This window comes from Mesoplodon bidens, assembly GCF_964165515.1.
Source record: "Mesoplodon bidens genome assembly, chromosome: 1".
Taxonomy (NCBI): Eukaryota; Metazoa; Chordata; class Mammalia; order Artiodactyla; family Ziphiidae; genus Mesoplodon; species Mesoplodon bidens.
This window is the reverse complement of record NC_138176.1, coordinates 145,709,435-145,732,158: the sequence shown is the minus strand read 5'-3', so window position 1 is coordinate 145,732,158 and position 22,724 is coordinate 145,709,435. Positions and strand designations below refer to the sequence as shown.

Here is a 22,724-nt window from a genome sequence, read left to right as displayed (position 1 = left end):
AGCCAAATGTTTAGTATGTAAAACCCAAATAAAAGTGTATTAAAATAACTTTAAGCATTCCTTTGTATTAAATTCCAAATTGCTATATCAGAGCCTTTGGGGTTGCAAAGAAAATGATTCTATAATAAAAATCAACAAATTCTATTAGTTATTTGCGATTATAATAAAAAAAATCCCTTTATAATGTAGATTACTAGAGCTTAAAAGGGATAGTGTCATATAATAAAACCAAAAGGAATATTTTGCTTCACTTCGAGTCTATTTGTTTATCAAGAATAAATTTGCAGTACCTATTTAAATCCATAAACGTATTGTTATAACTCCATTCTGAAGTAGCCAACTAACACACACACATTTACGTCCCACTAAAACTCACGCAAGAAATGTTTTTTTTTAACCAGGTCAGGAATTAAAAATGATTTAGAGTTTAATTCGTATAGGCAGGTTCACGATTACACATAAACAGTCCTAATCAATTAATCCTTATCAAATATAAAGATTACTAATTTTAAGTTGTGTTTCAGATTACCTATTCATTTTGACTCTCATCTGGAGACCAGGAGCTGCTGTTTAAAATTTTTTCTACATTAACACAAGCTTATTGATACAGACTACTGGTAAAAGGATACTCAGGTTTCCCTCTATCTAGGCTGACACAGCTCTGAACACGTTAAAATAAGAATATGCTATTACCCAAAATTTCAGAAAGTAAATGTTGCCACGTGGATGCAATGGAACAGCACCCACATTCTAGATACTACCAAGACGAAAGATATTCACATAAAAGTCATTTTATTTTATAAGCAAAACATGATCTTCGACATGCTTGCTGACATCCTCAATAGTGAAAACCAACAATAACTGTGTAATAGGAAATGTCCATCAAGTCAGTGGGTTTTGTTTAGTTGGAAGGAAGCTTTTGAGTTAGGTAATGACTGCAAAATGGCACATTTCTTTTTCCTTCTACGGGAAAAAGGTAAGATGAGATTCTAAGCCATGTAACTGAAAATACCTCTTTTACTTGGCTTAATTTTATAATCTCTTTTAATTTGGGGGCAAGAGAAGAAAGATTTATTCTTGCCTTTGCCACCCTGTATTAAATGTCCACTGGTGGGGATGGAGGCCGCTAATTCTGACCATTGTAATGTTAACTATGACGGGGAGACTGGCGCCCACTATTCAGTCCACCAGCCTTTGGCTTTGCAAATGAACGCCATGAATTGAAGGGAAAGAAGTTTTTCTGCGTCATATCTGAAAGCCTGTCAGATTTTTTTTCTTTTGCAGAGTTAATCCAAACCTAAAAGATTTAAAGCCGACATTCGCATTAAAGACAGAGAGCCTCTTTGTATTTTTTGGATGAAGAGGGGGGGTGGATATAAAATCCCACAGAGGTATTTCCTTCCTTTCTGTACAAGAAAGCTCCCCCTCACTCTGTAGAGACCATTTTTGTCTCTAACTTTTCACATCTCTCCACTCGCAGGCAGGTCAGCTGGGAAAGGACGCCCGATCCCGCAGACAATGGGGGGGAATAGGAGCAGCCTGTTCGGGGCCGGGCTCGCGCTCCCTCCGAGAGCGGCTGGCAAGTCGCTCCTAACATGGGAGACTGGGGGGCCACGCCAAGCAGCCCCGACGCCCCTCCCTCGAGGCCCTTTGAAACCAAATGGAATCTGCCACAAAAGTGCCTCCCTGGGGACTTGAGAAAGGATCAGCCCAGGGAGCTGCAAAGCCAGTACACTTGAGGGCACAGGTCCTGCTCCGGGAACAAACAATTGCTTGTCTGCAGAGCGATGCTGTCTCAGCATCGGGCCACGCGGGCTTAAAAAATGAACCATCAGTGCCTGAAAACGCAAGCTGTGGCAGAGGAATGAGGAATTGCTTTGAAATTTCCCTGTGAACTTGCAGAGAAAAAACGTTTGAGAAAATCCTAGCTCACGTGAAGTTAGCTAAGCCGAGGGGTTTGAGCAGATAAGAGGGCTTACCTTCTGACCCACAGTGAGGTGACCCCTTGGTACCCACGTTCCCACACAGAGAGGAACACTTACTTTTTCACCTGCAGTGTCTCCCATGTTCAGTCTTGGAGGAGAGAATTTCGATGTGCTACCTGCCTACAAACTTTCAGCAATGCACTTCTTAAGTCTGTCCCTCCTTTTACCCTATAAATGTCCAAGTGGAGAACTAGGATGCTGATTCTTGGCTTAAGTACAGACACTATCTAAATAAGAAGGCTCCTTGGGGAGTCCTAAAACTATATCCGCGGACCCCAACTAGAGCAGGGCTGGGGATAAACAGCCCTGGAAGTGGTGGTGGCTCTGCCTGTCCCAGCTCTCAGAGATGGAGGGAGTAACTTAGGGGTCTCTGCTTCCTCAGCTGTAAAGTGGATTGTAAGAATTAAACCAATAATGTTTATAAAGTGGCTGCTTTTATTACTACCACTGATTATTAACAAATGTTCCTTTCTTCATTTTAATTTTCAAATTCCTTTAAACACTCTAGTCTTGTGTTCTTTTCAGTAATCTCTCCCATGAGCTTCAAGGAAGGAAATTTTTATCACAACATCAAATTAAGTGTAAGTTTATAAATGTCATGGTTTTCATCACATTAACATCACAGTATATACTCATCTCAAGACTGAAACTGGCCGAGTAACTGAACCCTAATAAATTGCCATTCATCTCAATTTGCTAATGTAGGAAATGGAGATAAAATTTTTTTCATAAAAAATCATATAAAAAAGATTGTATGGGCACAATATATTAATTTGGAAGGGTAAATTCAGAAAACAGTGCTGTAAAACTTGGTTAGTTTCTTCTGTCGGGGGGGAGGGCAGCAAGATAAGTTAATATAAATAATATAAATACCAGAGGAGTTACGAGTTAATGTTAATAACAACAACAACAAAAAAACAAGAAGTGATTATTAAGTGTCTAGATAAAACTGTATAAAAGGACTTTCTAAGCTTAAAAACAGTGGAAAAAAAACTATAAAAAGAAATGCTTTAAAGAACTGATCCATGAAAATGGAGAAGTTCCACGTGTTCAAAAAGAACTTAACTAAAAAAATATGATACATAAGAACTTGGGAAAATGGCTGCCATAAGTATATGAAACTCTGCACTAAAACCTGATTATAAAAATAGACCACTTATCTTCATAAGCATAGCTAAGATTCCAATAGATAGGCAAAAGACCTGAGAAGGTATTCACAAAAGAAGCAGCAAGTAATCAATAACATGGAAAAATGCTGGGCCTCTCTGTAGTCACAGAAACATTACCAAATTAGATCAGATTTAAACAATTCATAATCACACTTGGGGGAGTAGGGAGGTATGGTGAAACAGGTATGTGTAGTAATTTACATTCCTATCAGCAATGTACTCGCCTTTGGGAAAGGTAATTGACATGTGCATCAAGAACACAAATATTCATTCCCGTTAATTTGATACTTCAACTTCTGGGACTATGTGTTGAAATTTGGTACAGCTTTTACATATAGGTTAATATCCTATGAAACTGTTCTGTGGTCACTAGTCCTGAAAGCGCTCTCTCCAAAAGCCTGTCATGGCCCAATGCTTAGTAAAGGTATAAACAAACCACAGCATACCCCTCCTGGAGAGTCACAGGGCAGAGTAGCGTATTTAAGGCTTTGAGAAATCACAGTAAAGAACCTACTGAATAGTTTTTTAAACCAAGGTTTCCAAAATACATTTATTGACCATGGAACACTTTTTCCTATATACTGCTTTCTAACATCCCAAGGAACTAATTTTGCGGAATGCAAATATTCATTGTGCATTTTTTAAAAATAGTAAAACACCAGTGAAAACTAACAGGAAAAACTACGTGGCTGGTTAAATAAATGTACGTCTATATGAGATAATATTGTCCAAGCTATTAAAGATGCTGTTCAAAGAGTGTAATTATTAGGAAGCTGATTGTTTGGACAAGTCCTGAATAAAGGGAAAGGTAGACTCTCCTGGCATTCTCTCAGGAGCCTCCTGTTATCATATACACACACTCCCTGGGAAGGTTGGAGGTTTCTATTATCTACATGGGGATCAGTCATGGTCTCTCCCTGTGGCTTAGATCTCTTGCCTGTGCTTCAAACACAGACCAGCCAGCTCTGAACTTGAATGTCAAAGAGGCACTTCAAACTTAAATACATTCCCCAACTGAACACACACTGTCTTCCTCCCAGACCTGCTCTTTCTTTGTGCAATCTCTTCAGGGAATGGCTTCATCACCACCTGCCTGAGACAGAAGCTGGGCTCTATTCTTTTTTTTTTTTTTTTTTTGCAGTATGCGGGCCTCTCACTGCTGTGGCCTCTCCCGTTGAGGAGCACAGGCTCCAGACGCGCAGGCTCAGCGGCCATGGCTCACGGGCCCAGCCGCTCTGCGGCATGTGGGATCTTCCCGGACCGGGGCACGAACCCGTGTCCCCTGCACCGTCAGGCAGACTCTCAACCACTGCGCCACCAGGGAAGCCCTGGGCTCTATTCTTGAACCGTCTCTTGATACTATATCTGCTTTATCACCAGGTTCTGTTGTGCTTTAGTATCTTCAGACCTATCTACTTCTCGCTCACTCTGCTGCCATTATCCAGTCCAAAACTTGCCTGTCCTCCTAATAGCCTCATGCGTGCATTTGCTGACTCCTTTCCTGCTCTGCTTCTAGCCAGTCCCCCCACTGCAGCCAGAGCCACAGTGCAAATTAGCTTTGAGCAGTTCTTGGATTAAACCCTTTCATCGGCTTTATACCATCCTCAGGATGGAGTACAAAAATCCTTAATATGATTTCATGACCTTTCCTACCTGACTTCTGATTACATCCCCTACATCATCTCTCAAGCCAGCCCTCATCTCTAGCTTCACAAAGTGTTTCAGATTTTGGAATCTGCCCAAGCTTACTCTCATCCTTGGACCTGTATCTGTGATTCCTGCTTGCTCTTCAGTTTCCACATCAGATGTCACTTCTTTCCTTAGACTTGGGTTAGCTGACCCTACTTTGTGCTTCCACTTTGGTGGTAACTATTACCCATTTTCTAGTTACAGACTATGATCCCTGTAAGAGGAAAAAATATATCTTGATGAATTCTTACAACCCAAGTGCTTAACCACCAGCCAGGTGTTCAATAAATAATTGTTGAATAAATAAGTTCTTACAACCTAGTGTTTAGAGAGATTAAAGGTCAAAAAACACCAGAGCCTTGGGACTATATTCCTGAGATGTTGTTTGGCTTTCTTGTGCTCTGGCATGGAGTTATTCTGGGAGCAGTTATAACTAGATATTTATGTGATTTGGGGAGACGGGAGAAGGGCTTGATTCAGCTCCCTAACCATCCTTTTCCAATAGAGGTCATTTTATCTGTTACAAAGGCTGAGTGACATGCATTAAAAGCTAAGTATGTTAAATTATCTTCCCCATCCCCCTTTTGAATCAACAGAAATATTTTGGCAAATCCAGGGAAAGTATGATAACTAAAAGTAACAATTTTTTGGGGGGGGGGAAGGAAGGGATGTAGAATGGGCAGGAAGAGAAGGAAGGTCTCATACCGGCATTAATGAAGACTTTTCTTAACTACACAACGTGACTATTTTGCTACATTAAATAAAAAGAATATAAAACCCCAGTCTTCCCTGTCTTGGCAAATATAAACTTTATTCTTCCAGCTGCTCTGCCCAAAAAACTTGCTTTTCCTCCTTTTCTCTCAGACCACACTTCCAATCCATTGGTAAATCTGATCTGCTCTATTTAAAAAAAAATCCACATATGAATGTTTATAGCAGTATTATTCACAATAACCAAAAGGTGGAAACATCAGCAGATGAATGGATTAAAAAAATGTGGCTTATACATATCATGTGCTATCATTCAGCTTTAAAAAGGAATGAGATTCTGGAGCATGCTACAAATAGATGAACCCTGAAGACATTACGCTAAGTGAAATAAGCCAGATACTAAAGGACAAATATTATATGATTCCACTTACAAGGGGTACCTAGAGTAATCAAGTTCAGAGACAGAAAGTAGAATAGTGGCTGCCAGGGGTTGGGGGGAAGCAGTAACGGGGAGTTATTGTTTGATGGGTCTAGAGTATCAGGTGGGGAAGATGAAAAAGTTCTGGACGTGGATGGTGGTGACAGCTGCACAACACTGTGAATGCGCTTAATACCACTGAACAGTACACTTAAACATGGTTAAAATGATAAACAGTAAGTCATATATAAGAGATGTAAGAGATTCTGGGGCTTCCCTGGTGGCGCAGTGGTTGAGAGTCCGCCTGCCGATGCAGGGAACACGGGTTCGTGCCCCGGTCCGGGAAGATCCCACATGCCGCTGAGCCTGCGCGTCCGGAGCCTGTGCTCCGCAACGGGAGAGGCCACAACAGTGAGAGGCCCGCGTACAGCAAAAAATGCAAAAAAAAGAAAAAAAAAATAAAGCGATTCTAAGGGCAAAACTCCCTTCTCCTTAAACCCAGAGTCTACCCACTTCACAGCCCCTCCCCCGTGGCTCATGCTCTGCCACCTTCCTGTTCCCATAGCAATCTATCCTCAACACAGCACCCAGAGCAATCATTTAAAAAGTAAGCCTGTGACTGCGCTCGACCCTCCAGGGACTCGGGAGTCTAAGCGCATCTTTACAATTGTCCCTTGGCCAGGGATGCTCTGCCCCATCCCTCTAGCTCTTTTACTACTCGCTCCCTCCCGCCCTCATTCTGCTTCCGCACTCTGGCCTCCTCAGTGTCTCAGCACTTGGCCATCTCTCCTGCCTGCAATTCTCTTCCTGCAGGTGGCCTCAGGGCTTCCTCATCCCACTTCCGGTCTCTGCTCGAAGGTCATATTTGCAGTGATCTCCCACAGCCACTGCACCTAAAGCAGCACCACACGGCCACTGCAGTACTTTTCAGCCTTTCTCCTGCACTACAGTGCTCCACAGCACTTACCATCCCCATGCGCCAGAATATACTTTTGTTTTTCTCTTTCTTCTCAAGAATATACACTCCCGAGGGCAGGCCTTTTCTCTTTTGTTCACTGCTGTATCTCCAGAACCTAGACTAATCCTTTGATATATATTTGTCAAAAGAATAAATTATCTAATCAAAGATAAGTACACAAATTAAGGGTAGAAAAAGACGGGACTCATATGTTTACAGGGATTACCTTTGGGTAGTGAAGCTGTTGTTTTTTTTCCCTCTTTTTGCAGAAGTTTATTTAATGACTCTAAGTTAATCATATAATTGAAAACTTTTTTTTAGCACAGGCTCCGGATGCGCAGGCTCAGCGGCCATGGCTCACGGGCCCAGCCGCTCCGCAGCATGTGGGATCTTCCCGGACCGGGGCACGAACCCGTGTCCCCTGCATTGGCAGGCGGACTCTCAACCACTGCGCCACCAGGGCCCGAAAACTTATTATGAATTTTACTTAAAAAGCAAAAACATCAATTTTTACTGATATGGGAGGTATTCAGAGGAAGAGGCCAAGGCTTCAGCTAGCCAGATGAGGGAGGGTGCATTGTCTATGACCCATTTCCTACTCCCGGTTCACCAGCTGAATCAGAAAGTGAAGAATAAGAATTTAGGGAAATACTGTGTGTGGACACATGTTTGACACCATGGACATTGCAGAGTCGGGAGGCATCTGAGGGGACATATACTCAATGGTATCTGTCTAAACGGTACAACTAAACAGCTATAATAAAGCTGCCCGTTTCAGTCACACTCTAACCTTTTTCTGCACTTAGAATTATTTTCCTAGGTTACATCACAATCACAAGGAGAAGATGTATTGATGTATTTTTTTTTCTTTTCTCCCAAACAGTTCTCTAATGGAAAGAAGTGATGATTTAATAGTGATCCTCTTATTCAGAGACATGGTATGTTTATTTATTCAACTCATTTAAAAAATATTCTCTCATTTTTGTCAAATTTTCCAGTTTTTTTTCCCATTAACCATACACACATCTGGCTAAAGTCTCTCTTTGTTGTTGTGAATGAGACCTTTCAAATTTTTGGGGTAGGAGGGCTATTTATCTTTGAGATTTAGGGCTTTTCCAAGGGAGTTAGCAAGTTTTGGAGAAAACTCCAAAAGCTTATATTACATATAGCTTGTATATCCTATTATGTGCTTCTTAGGATTTGGTTGGGTATGGTGTCCAATAGTTTAATTAAATCTGAGTTTAATTGTTCTTTCTGGCTCTGGCTTCTTTGAAACATCCTGGTAGAGCAACTCTTCAGAGATGATCTGTACTGTGATGTGGTTTTGTGACCCTCAGAACCCACAACTCCCACTTTTCTTTTGTTTCAGAGCCATCTACCAAGTTATGAGACCATTTAACTTCTCTTGCTTCCTCTTATGTTTCAGTTAACCCTTCTGGTCTCCTCTGGAAGCACATTCTTCATGAAATCATTTTCATCAAAAGAAAAAAAAATCAGTGCTCAACTTCAGGTATGCAGGTATTGTTTCTTTTCATACAAACTTTCTGGATCTTTCCCACCAAGTTGTGGCTCTTCCCTCCCTACTGCTCCTCAATGCTTCGTCTCTGCTGTATCAGCTGAATGTTTCTTTGGAAAAGGTAGACTCTCTTGCTGTATTTCACTTTCAGTCCCATCTCATCCCACTGCAGTTACCCACATGGTATCTCCTCCTCCAGCTCCCTTTCTCAGGGGACTGGGGAGGCTGACTCACTGAGCCTGAGATAAAATGATACTCTTTAGTACCCTGAAAGCTGAAATCCACAAGGTTAACATCTATATTTTAATGGCGAAATATCAATATTATATACACAGAATGCTTTTAACTGCATCAAAATTGTGCCTTCTCCTGGCAACACTGCCACTGATGTATGGAAACGACATCAGATGATCAAAATCAACTCTGCTTTCAGATAATATATTATTGTGTTATATGTAAACTTGCAAAGGTTTCTTAAAGTGTCTTTGTGACCAAAGCCTGGGAAACACCATGGCGTGACAGAGATTTCCAAGCTGTGGGAGCCTTCCTCAGAAATTTAACCCTTTCTGTCTGAATTCGTTATGGTACCTGGGCATGGAGTTGAACTCAGAGGTACATAAGCATAACTGGGTCAACACTAAGTGGTGAACATTGTACTTCGCACTTTAACCAGAGAGAAATTTCAAGCTCATGCGAACTTTGGCTTGAAGAGGTGAACTTCCACTGAAAGTCTTCACTGGCTACACATCTTGGGTAGTGAGGCTCAAAACGTCCCTTGGATAAAACCCAAAGACAGAGGAATACCCATGCCAAGTTCTATGGTCTGGAGCTTATCACTGAGAAAGGTCTTTGATGTCTTATTTTAGCTCAACAGAATTCTTGCAAATTTTCAATTATATTATGTGATACATATTCATGCCAAAATATAAAAAATGTTCTTCATCACTCACTAGCTTAGTACTAGCATTTATATATCACGTTCTCTGACCTGAATCTGTATTCTATGGCCTCAGGTACCTTCTGGAATACTATGTATTTCATAAGGAATTGCAATCTGCCACAGCTTAATGTAATGATGTAAATACATTCGGGTAACTTTCTGTGACCTGGTCTTGGCTACACTTTTCAGTTCCAGCTCCCTCAGGAACCCCAACTTCCCTCTTTGCTTGGGCTGCTCTCTAGCTGGAAGGCCCTTCTTTCTCTTGGCTTCCTGCACAGTGTGGGGAACAGCAGTACCAAGAAACCTTTCTAAACTCTCTGAACTGTAGCCTGGGGGTCGAGTGCCCTCTCCTCTGCTAGCCCCTCCCTGCGAGCCCTGATCAAAATAACTAGTGTCTTACATTCTAATGATCTGTTGATCTGTTGGTTTACTCACAACTCAAGCTCCTCAGAAGGACTCTCTTTTTTCAACTTTTGATCCACTGACACCGAGTATAGGTCCTGACACAAGGCGCTACATAAATCTCAGTTGAATTGAGCTAAATTGGACTCTTATATGGGATGAATTATTACTTTCTCCATAAAAATAGATAGAGCAGAACACCCAGAAAATAACTAAGGAGAAGGGTGTTTTGGATAAACCCCAATATGTTTGCAATTATACCAGAAGCTCTTGATTACTCAGAGACAAAGAAAACCCTTGGCTTGGATTATCCCAAACAAACAAAGTCTTAGAAAATATGCAAATTGTTCCAAACAAAGAAAATCTTAGAAAATATGCAAATCAGATGCCAGTTCACAGCGTTTATGTGCTTTTTTTCCCCTTGGACATTCCTGGGTGGTGGTGAGGAAATGAAGGAGGCGTGATCACCCTGCGGGACTAAGAAACAATATTCAATCTAGTTGAATGATGCAAAAAACCACCTTTGCATCTCCACCCTCTGGAAATAAATGATTAAAAAAGATGTTCAGAGGAAAAGGAGGAAGAGCTAGTTGGGACCTAGATCAATCAGAAGCTAACTTTTTTTTTTTTTTTTTTTTTTTGCAGTATGCGGGCCTCTCACTGTTGTGGCCTCTCCCGTTGCGGAGCACAGGCTCCGGACGCGCAGGCTCCGGACGCACAGGCTCCGGACGCGCAGGCTCCGGACGCGCAGGCTCAGCGGCCATGACTCACAGGCCCAGCCGCTCCGTGGCATGTGGGATCTTCCCGGACCGGGGCGCGAACCCGTGTCCCCTGCATCGGCAGGCGGACTTTCAACCACTGTGACACTAGGGAAGCCCACTTTTTTTTTTTTAAAGTAAAATTTGACTGTGTATCAATATATACTGAGAATTGAACATGCAAAATAGTCCTCCTAAAAAGGAATTAAGAGCACTAGAAAATGTATGGCTCTGAAACTTTATTTTCTAGGGATATAGTTCCCAGAATAGTAAAAGTAATTAAGAACAGAATTTGTTTTGCTTTGCTTTATTTTAATCTTCTTTATTGTGCTATTTAAAAAACTTAAAAGTACCAGAAAAATGAGGACAAAATTAGTAACAAAATATTCTTTTTATGAGAATTATAATTTTAAAATGTTCTGATGTTACTGGAGAAGTTGTATAAGATAGAGCACCTTATCTCAATGCTCAATATGTTTACTTGTTATATCATTCTTACAAGTTTTTATAATTTTGTGATGGCTCTGTATTTTATCTTAAAAACCATCTCATAAAGCATCAATTCTTTGATTACTAGTAATTCAATCTGTGAAACATAATGACCTATATTTCAGATTGTAGGAAGTTTTTTTCTTTAAAAAATTTATTTTCTTGCTTGAGATATAATTGACGTATAACATTACATAAATTTAAGGTGTGCAATGTGTTGATGTGATATATTTATATATTGCAAAATGATTACCACCGTAATATTAACTAACACCTCCATTCCGTCATCTAATTACCATCTGTTTTAGGAAATTATATTTTAAAAACTCAAAACTTCAAAAACAATTTACCTATGGAAAGACATATAAAAGCTAAATATATGGCTGAGTAATATTCCATTGTATATATGTGCCACGTATAGCTGATTCACTTCATTGTACGGCAGAAACTAACACATTGTAAAGGAATTATACTCCAATAAAGATGTTAAAAAAAAACCCTAACATATGGCTTATGTAGAAAATTTATTGACTTTCATGGCAGAGACTTCTAGTTGCCTCCCAATATATCTCCTCTCCCCTTCTTAGATGCAACCACTTGAATCTTGGCTGAACACCTTCTCCTCTAGCTCAGACTATGTTCCTCTGGCTCTCTTATTGCAGTTAGGTATGGCCATGTGACTAGCTTTTGGCTAATGAGAGCTAAGAGGAAATGTGGTGGGCATTGTCTACGAAAGAACTTCAAAGAGAAAGGGTTAATCCTTCTTTCCTTTCTTGTTGGCTGGAATGTTGATAAAATGGCTAGAGCTTAAGCAGCCATTCTGGACTATGAAGAGGGACATGAAAGTTGACAGTGCAGCAAGATAGAAGAAATCTGGTCCTGGATGACTGTGCAGCTGCCATACCAGTCTGGAACTACCTGACACCACTGGACTTTTTTTCATATGAGAGAGAAATGTTTCTATCTTGTTTAATCCACAGTTACTTCTTTTTTTAACATAAAAAAATATGCCATAAAATAACTTGCTTTGCATGATACATGCTAGGGACCCTTAGTGATAACTTGGAGCCAAGCAGCTTTTGACCTCATTGATGATCTCTTTTCCTTACCATATCATGGAATGCAAGAATTGTGTCCAATTATGAGCTTTATAGAAGTAGATGGCACAGTGACATTCACGGTTTCTTTTATGAGCATTTTTGATTGCTCCCTGGCACGCAACTCAAAAACAAGCTGTACTGGTCTTATGAGCCAGAGAGCTGAGCTTATAGGGGTTATATGCTTTCTGCCCATCTCACTGGCTCCATCTCATAGCACTCTTTCCCACTCTCTCTGCTCCAGCTACACTGACATTTTAGTCTTTGAATCTACCAGGCTCATTCCTGCCTCAGAGCTTGGGCACAGGCTGTTCCTTCAGCCCTAAAATGTTCTTCTTCACATGGAGGTATCTCAATATCATTTGAGTTTCCGCTTAATCATCTGTTCTCCAAAAACACCTTCCTGGAGCAGCCATTACAGTCCTGTCCCTTACTATATCATCCTGTTTTCTTCCTATCACTTGTGAAATTATCTTTAGTCGTTCAACATTTAGTCATTTGTTAACAGACCTAGTGACTGTTTCTCCCTCTCCTTGCTTCTCTCAACCTGAACGCTAATGGGTATCTTGTCTAATTAACCCATTACCTTGACACAGTGCCTAGAACCGATTAAGCACTCGATAAATAATTACGCAATGAATGAACGCGAGAATGCACTGACTCTAGAGAACAGCCAAAGTTCTGCCGTACTAAGAGCAGCTTTGCTCAGCTTTCCATGCCTTGCTCACTGTCATGGCACCTGGGGTGCACCACATCATCCCCTCACATTTATGACGTCAACAGCTCATCAATAAAAAAATGAGATCCTTAAGGGAAATGACCAATTCTGTTCACCCTCTGCATCCTCCACTGCCTAACAAAGAGCCTGTAACACACATACACTACAGACTCAATATATATTTGCTCTGTACTGTAGGAAAGGGTGCTGTGTCTACAAAAAGCAATGCCAGCTCTCACAGTGACTCTACAGAGAGCTTTAACTTTAAAATGTGTGCCAATGTCCTGATTTGCCATTACATTTGTCACATCCATGTCTCTCTTTGCTTCTCAGTGTTTCTACAAGGCTTCTCTCTACAAAATGGGCTTGGAAGTGGCTACGCAGCCAGCTTCTTTAAGACCCGTGATGGTGTGCCTGTCTCATTCACCATCAGGGCCCTGACCAATGGCATGTTTTACTGGATGGGATCCCAACTGTTGGCTCATTGAAGAGCATCTGACAGAGTTTAGGGTTCTTGTTCCCTCCAGGCTACTGGGCTAAACCCAGTAATCTTGCATGAAACTCCTTCATATCATAACACTGCTCCACCCTATCCACAAGGCCTGGTCTTGTGACCAATAAATTATTACATGCTATCTAGGTAATTAAAAACTGAGAGATGAATAAGGACTATTTTAAACCAGGAAATTCCTCATATGCAAAGTAATTCATTATGCTGGTAAAATGGGCAACAGCACAACTTAGGAAAATCGTATCACTAATGTGGTTTATTAATACCTTTCCTACAGGGGTGACACTAAAGGGTTCAACAAAGATTTTTATTGTTTTTCAGAGAGACTTTACTAACCTCAATCAAGAGATCTGAAATTCTGTAAAACACATGCTCATTCCCTAACTTCAATTTCCTTCAGTAGTTTTATAGATCCCCCAGGCCAGGGAGAGCAGAACCAGATGCGCTTGGGAAGACTTTACAGTGTGTGTCTGCAATGCTGCGATACATTGAAAAGTTCTGCCGATACTAAGCTTCTGGTATAAATCGTGATATGGAATGATCCTTAATGTAGCGTGCTTTTTACTTTGTAATCTGGTATACTAATCATAGTGCCTAAAATATTTTCTTCTGGAAATTCAAAAAATACCCAGTAACATCATCTAGACAAGTCGAAAAAGCAGGCCAGCATATGTTTATATAACATAGCACTTCTCCCCAGGGCCTACCTTGCCCCATAAATTGTGGTACTGGTGTGAAAAAATACAAGTCAGGTCTGAAGGGAAAAAAAAAGGCCTCCTCTTAAATCACAACCATATTTGTGAGAGGAAAGGAAGACAGAGACAAATTTAAAGTTGCCGTCAAGCTTGTCACGTTATTTTCATTTTCCTTTCCTAAATAATTTCTTATTGTCGCATTTTCCACCTTTATAGAATCCACTCTCCCCCTACCCTGATGTCATAATTCTTTTTAATTGTTTAATAGTTCAGTCATTTGTGGTACTGAGATACTTGTTAATCATTATCATTTGAATCATTATTAGGGGCAGAGATGTAGAATTACTGTAGTGGGAACAAAACTATGGGAAGGCATGTTTCCCCAATGGCAACACCCTGCCCACCAACTGAGAACAGCCTTCCCTGGCTGTGTCTGGAGAGACTGCAGTCTGCCCTAAATGCTCAGATATCTGGGGGATGGATTTCTGGTAACTTCAGGCATGCAGAATGTGCTGAAGGAAGGGGGAAAGAAACGATGCCTGGTCAGTGATACAGGCAGCTGAGCACAGCTGAAGATGGAAATATGACATGCAGATAACGGATGGCTTAGTTTACCAACCAGATGGAAGTAAGTACTTAGATTGGGGCACTGACACTAAAAGGAATTTATTCCTTCGAAGTTGATAAGGCTGGGAGAAAAATGCAGAGGAATGAAAAGGTGAGAGAAGAAATGTAAAAGCAACAGAGAACAGTGGGTATGGTGGTTAAGGGAAAAGACTGGCTGGGTTCCAACAGCAGCTCAGATACTTACAAGCTGTGTGACCTTGGGAAAATTATTTAAACACTCTGTGTCAGTGAAATGCGTAATAGGAACTACCTCACAGTGTTGTGTTAAATGCTCAGTGTTAAATGACTGAAGACGTGAAAAGTACTTACGACAGTGACTGACCCTCAGTAAATGAGGCCCTGCTATCATTTGAGTGGCAACTGTACAGTCTCTGATGATGTGGTTTTCAATTTCATATATATATGTATATATATAGTCATCATTGCCAGATTTAATATGAGATGTTAATTGTTCGATCCAATTTTCCTTCCCGGATAAGTTTTTCTTTCCTATCTCTGTCGGTTTTGAAAACATAATACCAGAAGAGGAGGGGCCCAATTCCAAACAGAGTTCCTAAAAGTGAAGAGCTCTCGGGAGTAGGTCTGAAATTGGGATAGATATTTGCTGATCTTGCATAGTCATAGATCTCCAACAAGTCAAGGCAGGATCTTCAATGACCCCATGACAGCTGGAGTCATTGTACTGAAGCAGGTACTCCCGTTTAAGCCGGGATCTTACGGCCAGCCACTCGGCTTGTGCCTTCCGGGTTTCCATATATATATATATATATATATATACACACACACACACATTTTTTAAAAAAATGAGCTGGGTATTACATATGCTGATATTGCTATTAAGAGGATATGAGAGGCCAGGATACAAAGTGAGGCAGAATTTCTATAAGTGTGTTGAGGGAGTTAGGTGGGTGTTAAGAAGAGAGAATTAAAAATCTTGGCACTTTTAAAAAGAGATGGGAATGCTTTTATATCTGGCTAACTGAGGGAAATTGATCACGGCCCTGGGTATCCTGGGAAATAGCAGATAAATCAGGGAAATCAATGGAATGCAAGGAAAATGGCTGCAAGAAGAAAAGAAAGCATTCCCATCTGAGAGAAAGGAATAGGAATGGGCCCTGAAGAGAAGGTATTTAGTTACACAAGATGTGAGAGCAACCAATGGGATTTGAGAAGAAAACCTGGGATGAATTCTCTGGGTCACCTGTTATTGCTCTGCTTATCACAAAGGTTTGTGATATGGATTTAAATGAAACAAAGAATGCCTGGTGCACAATAAATATTGGTTCCCTTCCCTCCCCCTCGTGGTGAGCAAGGATTTTCTTTCAACATATTGAGAGAAATGGCTCTGTCTTCAGATGGAGGCTACGAAGACAAATCAAGGACATAAATTGGAAATGACTGTAAAATCCTGATCTATGTATGAATATGCGCCCAAGCTGAATATAGAAGCATGAGATCCATACCTGTAAGTTGCCGAACTTGTGTATAATTTGCACCCTGAGTTCCAGTTGACACTAACTAGAGCAGAACAGTCTGTGCCTTTCAACATTTAAGATACTCCTCTGGAGAGAACACAGTGAAGAGAAGTCCACAGAAAATCTGAATCCTAGGAGTTGGAAGCAACTTCGCAGGTGCAGATGAACAAGGCACTGCTGAGTAGCACTACTGCCCGATACTGGGGCTGGTTACATGAGGCCAGCATTCTGTTCTGCTGCTGGAAAGTGCCACGTTGGGGAAATCTCTGGATGTTAGCAAGATGTTCTTATCTGAGCTGAACTCTGCCTCTGTGTCACCTCTACTCTATCATTTCTCATGTGTTTGTGCAAGACAAGACGCAGACGTAGAGAATGGACTTGAGGACGTGGGGGGGGGAAGGGTAAGCTGTGACAAAGCGAGAGAGTGGCATGGACATATATACACTACCAAACGTAAAATAGATAGTGGGAAGCAGCCACATAGCACAGGGAGATCAGCTCGGTGCTTTGCGACCACCTAGAGGGGTGGGATAGGGAGGGTGGGAGGGAGGGAGACGCAAGTGGGAAGAGATATGGGGATATATGTATATGTATAGCTGATTCACTTTGTTGTGTAGCAGAAACTAACACACCATTGTAAAGCAATTATACTCCAATAAAGATGTTAAAAAAAAACCCCAACAACAACAAGCAAGGAAAACAAACTTACTTCACGATCCTTTACTTAACCTTTATGGGGCACTAGGAGCCTGAGGCCATAATTGTCAGAGCCACCAGTAAAGACACGAAGGGGCAGTGGACACGTGAGGAGGAGGGTGAGCATTCTGGCACAGTGGCCAGGGTGTAGAGGATGGAGGGAGGAAGACCAGGACCACCGACATGTCCACAGGGAGAAGAGACGTGGGGGAACCAGTGCTGTCAGGAAAAAGAAAACAGAGATTCCCTCGTCCACACAAATCCTTGAAATACCTGCAATGAAGGGCAGTCCCTTCAGACTTCTGATTTCCAGATTATACACCGCAGAATCCTTTGAATAACTATGATCAGAGAAGCAGCACTGGGCAATGTATAAGGTAGCTGACCCCGGGACCATACAGCTAAGTCAAAGCGTACCTCTGTCACTTAGTACCAGTGGGGTATCAGATGAGGTACTTAACTTCTCTATGCCTCTGTTTTCTCACCTGTAAAACAGGTATGGTAACAAGTTTGCTGGGAGGATCCAGTGAGCTGAGGACAAGCACGTCCTGAAGGTCACGGCCAACACGATGGCATCCACCTTGACTTCTTTTCCTCTCACTCCTCACGTCCAATCTGTCAGCAAATCCTATTAATGCTACCTTCAAACTAGATTCAGACTCTGACCACTTTCACCACTGCCGCCCTCCTGGCCCAAGCCACCATTACCTCTGGCCTGGGTTACTGCAATAATGTCCTAAGTGGTTCATAACACAGCAGTCATAGTCCTGCTGTGAAAACATGTTAGATCATGACACCCCTCTCTCAAGCTCCTCCAATGGCTCTTTATTTGACCGTGAGTAAAAGCCACAAGGCGCTATGGGAAACAATGGAAATCATGGGTCTCGGTTTCTCTTGCCTGCTGTGTTCTCTACAGTGCTTACATCGGTCTATATATTTCACTTAATTATTTTTTTTTTTTTTTTTTTTTTTTTTTTTTGCGGTACGCGGGCCTCTCACTGTTGTGGCCTCTCCCGTTGCGGAGCACAGGCTCCGGACGCGCAGCTCAGCGGCCATGGCTCACGGGCCCAGCCACTCCGCGGCATGTGGGATCCTCCCAGACCGGGGCACGAACCCATGTCCTCTGCATCGGCAGGCAGACTCTCAACCACTGCGCCACCAGGGAAGCCCTACTTAATTATTTTATTTGCCTGTCTCCTTTCAGTAGAAAAGTTGAGAAGGTCATGGATTTTTGTTTATTTATTCACTAATGAATCCACAGTGCCTGACCCACAGAAGAATCTCAACAAATAATCGTTAAATCGACTGAATGAATGCACATCAAGTACTTAAAGTGTTCAATATACCTTAGGTATTTTTGGTGTTATTTTTCCCAGATCTTGGTTGTCTTTTTGAAGAACTTCTCTATTGTGTGAATGCCTTTTAAAACCACACAGTACCTCATCCTCCAAAATATCACCTGAACCAGGATGGGGGGAATGGGGCTGCTATTTTCGGTCTTGCCTACCCATCTCTATTAATGTTGTACTAAGCTGGGCGCCCTTATTACATCTTTAGACAACCCAAACATACGGACATATTTAATTATTTAGTTTTGGAAGGAACTGCTGCCAAACCAATACAGGAAAAAACTGAAGTCCTAGGGGTATGGTCCTTGGATTAGACACTCATGACCCTGGTGGTGGTGACAGAAAGTTGCCTTCACCACACCAGGAATGCTTTGGAATAGCGTTATGTTCTGGGGGATGCCTTGTGCTGTGTTTCATTAAACGGATTACATAAAACATGTCAGGTCTGGGAATGCTAATATTTGTACTTATCCTGGTGTTATTTACAAAACTATATTACTACATGTAATTATAATAATATATATGTAAAACATATTATAATAGTATATTGCTATGAAAATTAACAGATGAACAGGTAAGTTTTATTCAGGATGGTTGGCCAGTTATATATATACATATATATACACACACATACAGATATAACTATTGGCACATAAATGAATGTTTCACATATATGTATTTGGCTATATTCTTGACTGAAACATAGAATTTTAAGATTAAAAAATGTAAATCTAAGGGTAGTTACTTCTTTCTGAAATTAACTGGATTGTAATAGAACTAGTGACTATGCACAATAAAAATGTTCAAAAATTAAGTACTGCCACAACATTTTTGGGTCCTAAAACCCTAGTGCCTAGGAAACAGTAAACGTAGACTATCACTCCTTGGGAATGTGAGTGGCGTTCTTGTTATCTTCTTTTTTTGCAGTTGTCGTGAGGCTCATTTACACACACATTCATACCAAGATGCTTTGCAGACAGTAAGTACTAAATAAATTTAAATTATTATTCTCTTCTTTAAATACATTAAACAGATTTACATTTTGGACAAGCTAGCCAAGCCTACAGCTGAATTAATCCATTCTTCCTATTTTCGATGGAGCACCAGCTATTTAAACATTATATTCAAAGTATCAGTAGCAATAAAACAACAAGAAAAAGAAGCCCTGTTAGCACTTCGCACTGTATATGAAGTGAACAGAAATGTGATGGGGTACTGACATCCATTTCACTTTGAATTAAACACAGCATCACCGCAAATCTCAAGAGATGATATTAAGTTTTGTGTTTGGGTAATACCAGGAATTCTACAGGCAAGGGTAGAATTATATTTGGTTGGCTAAAAGCCAGTCAAACTTCACACTTGTCCTAGAAGTAGGTGGTCAAAAACTCTGTTCTTGTCTTCAAAGCGATTGGCTACAGCTGCTCAAACTATCTCGATTTCAAAATCTTTTGTGTCACTCATTTTGAAAATAAAATATTCGGACATGAGGTAAAATGAGGTCTAATGAAAAAGATATTAAGTTAGAATTGACCTTGGGGGAAAAGCAGGTCGAATTGGACAGCGCACATCAAATAAAAACAAAGAATAGAATTGGAATTTCCAAAGTGGCATCAGCAGACATACACAGTCTTTGATTTTATTTCTTCAGGAAAAAAGGACTCAAACCAAGGGAAGGAAGAGATGCCTTCACAGCTTTCTCTCTTTTCTCCTCAAAATACATGCTGTAAATTTTCTCAAGTTCACAGTACATGTTTTAGAAGAAGCCTTCCCTTTGGGTGGAAGGAAGTACATGCTCCTTGATATGTCTGGTTTTGCTGTAATAGTATGTAATGCTTCTCTCTAATAAATTTAACCACAAAATTGTTTTTTTAATGTGCTTGCATTCTGCTAATTTATAAAAAGCAGGATGCTGTCAGATAAAATTTCATGAACATGATCTATAAACCAGACTGTCAAAAGTGAAAGGTACTCAGGCAGTACTTAGGGAAACAAATAATGGAAACCCCTGGAAAGGTTTCCTGTGACTGCAGGAAAACAATGTACTGTAACGGAGCTCACATTACCTTGATTTGCAAGTTACTGTGAGGTCACAGGAAATCCTGAAATGTTTTCCACATTTTCTTTTATACATTTTATGTCAAATTTCCTGCAATTGAAATCATACACCCTCCTACTGCTGGAATCTCTTCTGCACGAGAAAGGAGATCTTGTGACACTCCCCCACAAACACCTAATAACTCAGTTCCTACCAGTGTAACAAGAAAGTGACAGACGGAATTGAAACTGGACCATGATAAGGCTGAAATGTCAGATATCCTAACTCTTTCAAAATGAAAACCGAACTGATGTCATTAAGACAACTCTAAAAGTGCATTTAATCTAGTGACAGTAGCCTTTTCTTTAGAATAAGAGATAACAACAAAAAAAAGACAGACTGTCCCAAGACATAAGCTCACCATTTCCCCAAATCTCTTGTTCAAAAAGTATGTGTGGATTGATGGTCTAATTTTAAAATGGCATCCTCTATATGGATATTCTTTCTTTTTTTTTTTTTTGTGGTACGCGGGCCTCTCACTGTTGTGGCCTCTCCCGTTGTGGAGCACAGGCTCCGGACGCGCAGGCTCAGCGGCCGTGGCTCACAGGCCCAGCCGCTCCGCGGCATGTGGGATCTTCCCGGACCGGGGCACGAACCCATGTCCCCTGCATCGGCAGGCGGACTCTCAACCACTGCGCCACCAGGGAAGCCCTATATGGATATTCTTAACATGATTCAAGCTCCTGACAACCACATTTTATTAACCCAGCTATGCTTACGAAAGGGTAAGTCAGATTTAAGTAAAACGTCCAAGTTTAAAATATTCTCTCAATTTTTATACTCACAGCTGTGGAGTTTAAAAATAGCTTTTAAAATTGACAAATACTATTTTAATATAAACCCAAGCCAAGTAATTATGGCTCATTAATGAATACCAATTTTTAGGGTTTGTTAGATCATGAGTGATTAGGATACATTACCTCTCCTGACATATCAGGGGCCATGGGGACAGCAGGCCACAGAGATGAGTAGATTCCAAAAAACACCACCCAGAGTGCGATGCTGCCCCAGATCGCTATGTGGCTGAACTGTGAAGGAAGAGAATCTGAGTTAAAGGACTTTCAGGTAGATGGAGGACTCCCACACTGATGAAGCTTTCACAAATTTCCTTATTAATTTTTTTACTACATCCATAAGATATTACCTATGGCAATTATTAACTAAATAATTGCATGTTTTAATTGGATCTTTCATTAAACACTCATGTCTTCCACACCGGTTATAATGCTGGTGGTACTGGCATATAGAACCGTTCCTCCTCTACCCACTTTGGAGGGTCTCACCTTTCACTCTTACCTTTTTTATCCACTACCATCTTTAAGCCTCCTTAGTTTTTGCTCCATATGCTCTCACTGAAAGATGCTAAGACACTTGTGTGAATATTAATCTCTGTGTTGATGACTGTCAAATCCAAATTTCTTGTGCCCATCTTTCCCTTGAGCATCTCACTTTCTTTATATTTATTGGGTCTCTCTACCTGGATGTGAATGTACTTCAGTATTAACATATCTAAAATGGAACTTGTTTTATTCAGACTGGATATCTACAAATGTCTGAGGACAAATCTTTCTCTGATATTTTTGGCCTTCAGAATCATTTTCCAATGAGTTTTCTGCCAGTCTTGAGACACACTCTACTAAGAAAAGATTCCTAGTCAATAAGTTTGAAGGCTTCCTCCCTTCCAGGGATATTTACAATGTACAACAATATATTAAGGGCTATTGAGAAGTCTTGTGGTAAATAGACTTATTTAAGTTTTACTCAGTGTTTCCACACTAGAGTCTCCAGATCCCCCCAGTCCATTCCTGACTGCCCCCCCCACTATAATGAACAACCTGTGGAACTAGAATCTAGAGTCTCCAGTTCCCCCCAGTCCATTCCTGACTGTCCCCCCCCACTATAATGAACAACCTGTGGAACTAGGGTAAAGGGACACATGCAGTTAGAACGAAAACCAACAACAAAAATTAGTGATGACACATAAGTAAATGTGATATTCCTTGGTTGTGACTAAAGATTCTCTTACCCAGGTCCAATATGATGTCTCCAATCCAGCTTTCAAACACACAGTTATCACCACAAACTAAAGCAGAAGGGAGATGTTATTTTATTTCATAAATATGATAGTTCATCAGATTGGACTGGTAGATTATTCACAGCTTGACTTGTACGTCCAACAAGCAAAGAAACAAGTGAGTTAGCTGGGTGGCTGAACATCACGATCACGACCGGATGGAACTGCCATTTACAGCATCACATTCCCGACTCCCTTCCCTGCCTTCCCCTCACCCTCACTGGCTGACAGTCCAGCCATGAGTTTCTGAGCGTGGGCCTGGCTACTTCGTGTACAATTCATGAATAGTGATGGAGAATCATCTATAGTAATCTTGGGTTTCCAATCCTGCTTTAATTTTATTTTTTAT

The 22,724-nt window shown here is 40.9% G+C and overlaps 1 protein-coding gene across 4 annotated transcripts in view; it reads right to left on the bottom strand.

Moving 5' to 3' along the window:
- The window catches only part of ATP8A1 (ATPase phospholipid transporting 8A1), a 235,941-nt gene that overhangs the window by 11,671 nt on the left and 201,546 nt on the right, over positions 1–22,724 (bottom strand). For all 4 annotated transcript variants that reach the window (XM_081225745.1, XM_081225744.1, XM_081225746.1 and 1 more), the window contains 2 exons: positions 22,328–22,384; positions 21,222–21,329 (listed from right to left, as the gene is read on the bottom strand). In XM_081225745.1, the coding sequence (XP_081081871.1) occupies positions 21,222–21,329; positions 22,328–22,384 (165 nt within the window). The remainder of the gene's footprint in view (positions 1–21,221; positions 21,330–22,327; positions 22,385–22,724) is intronic.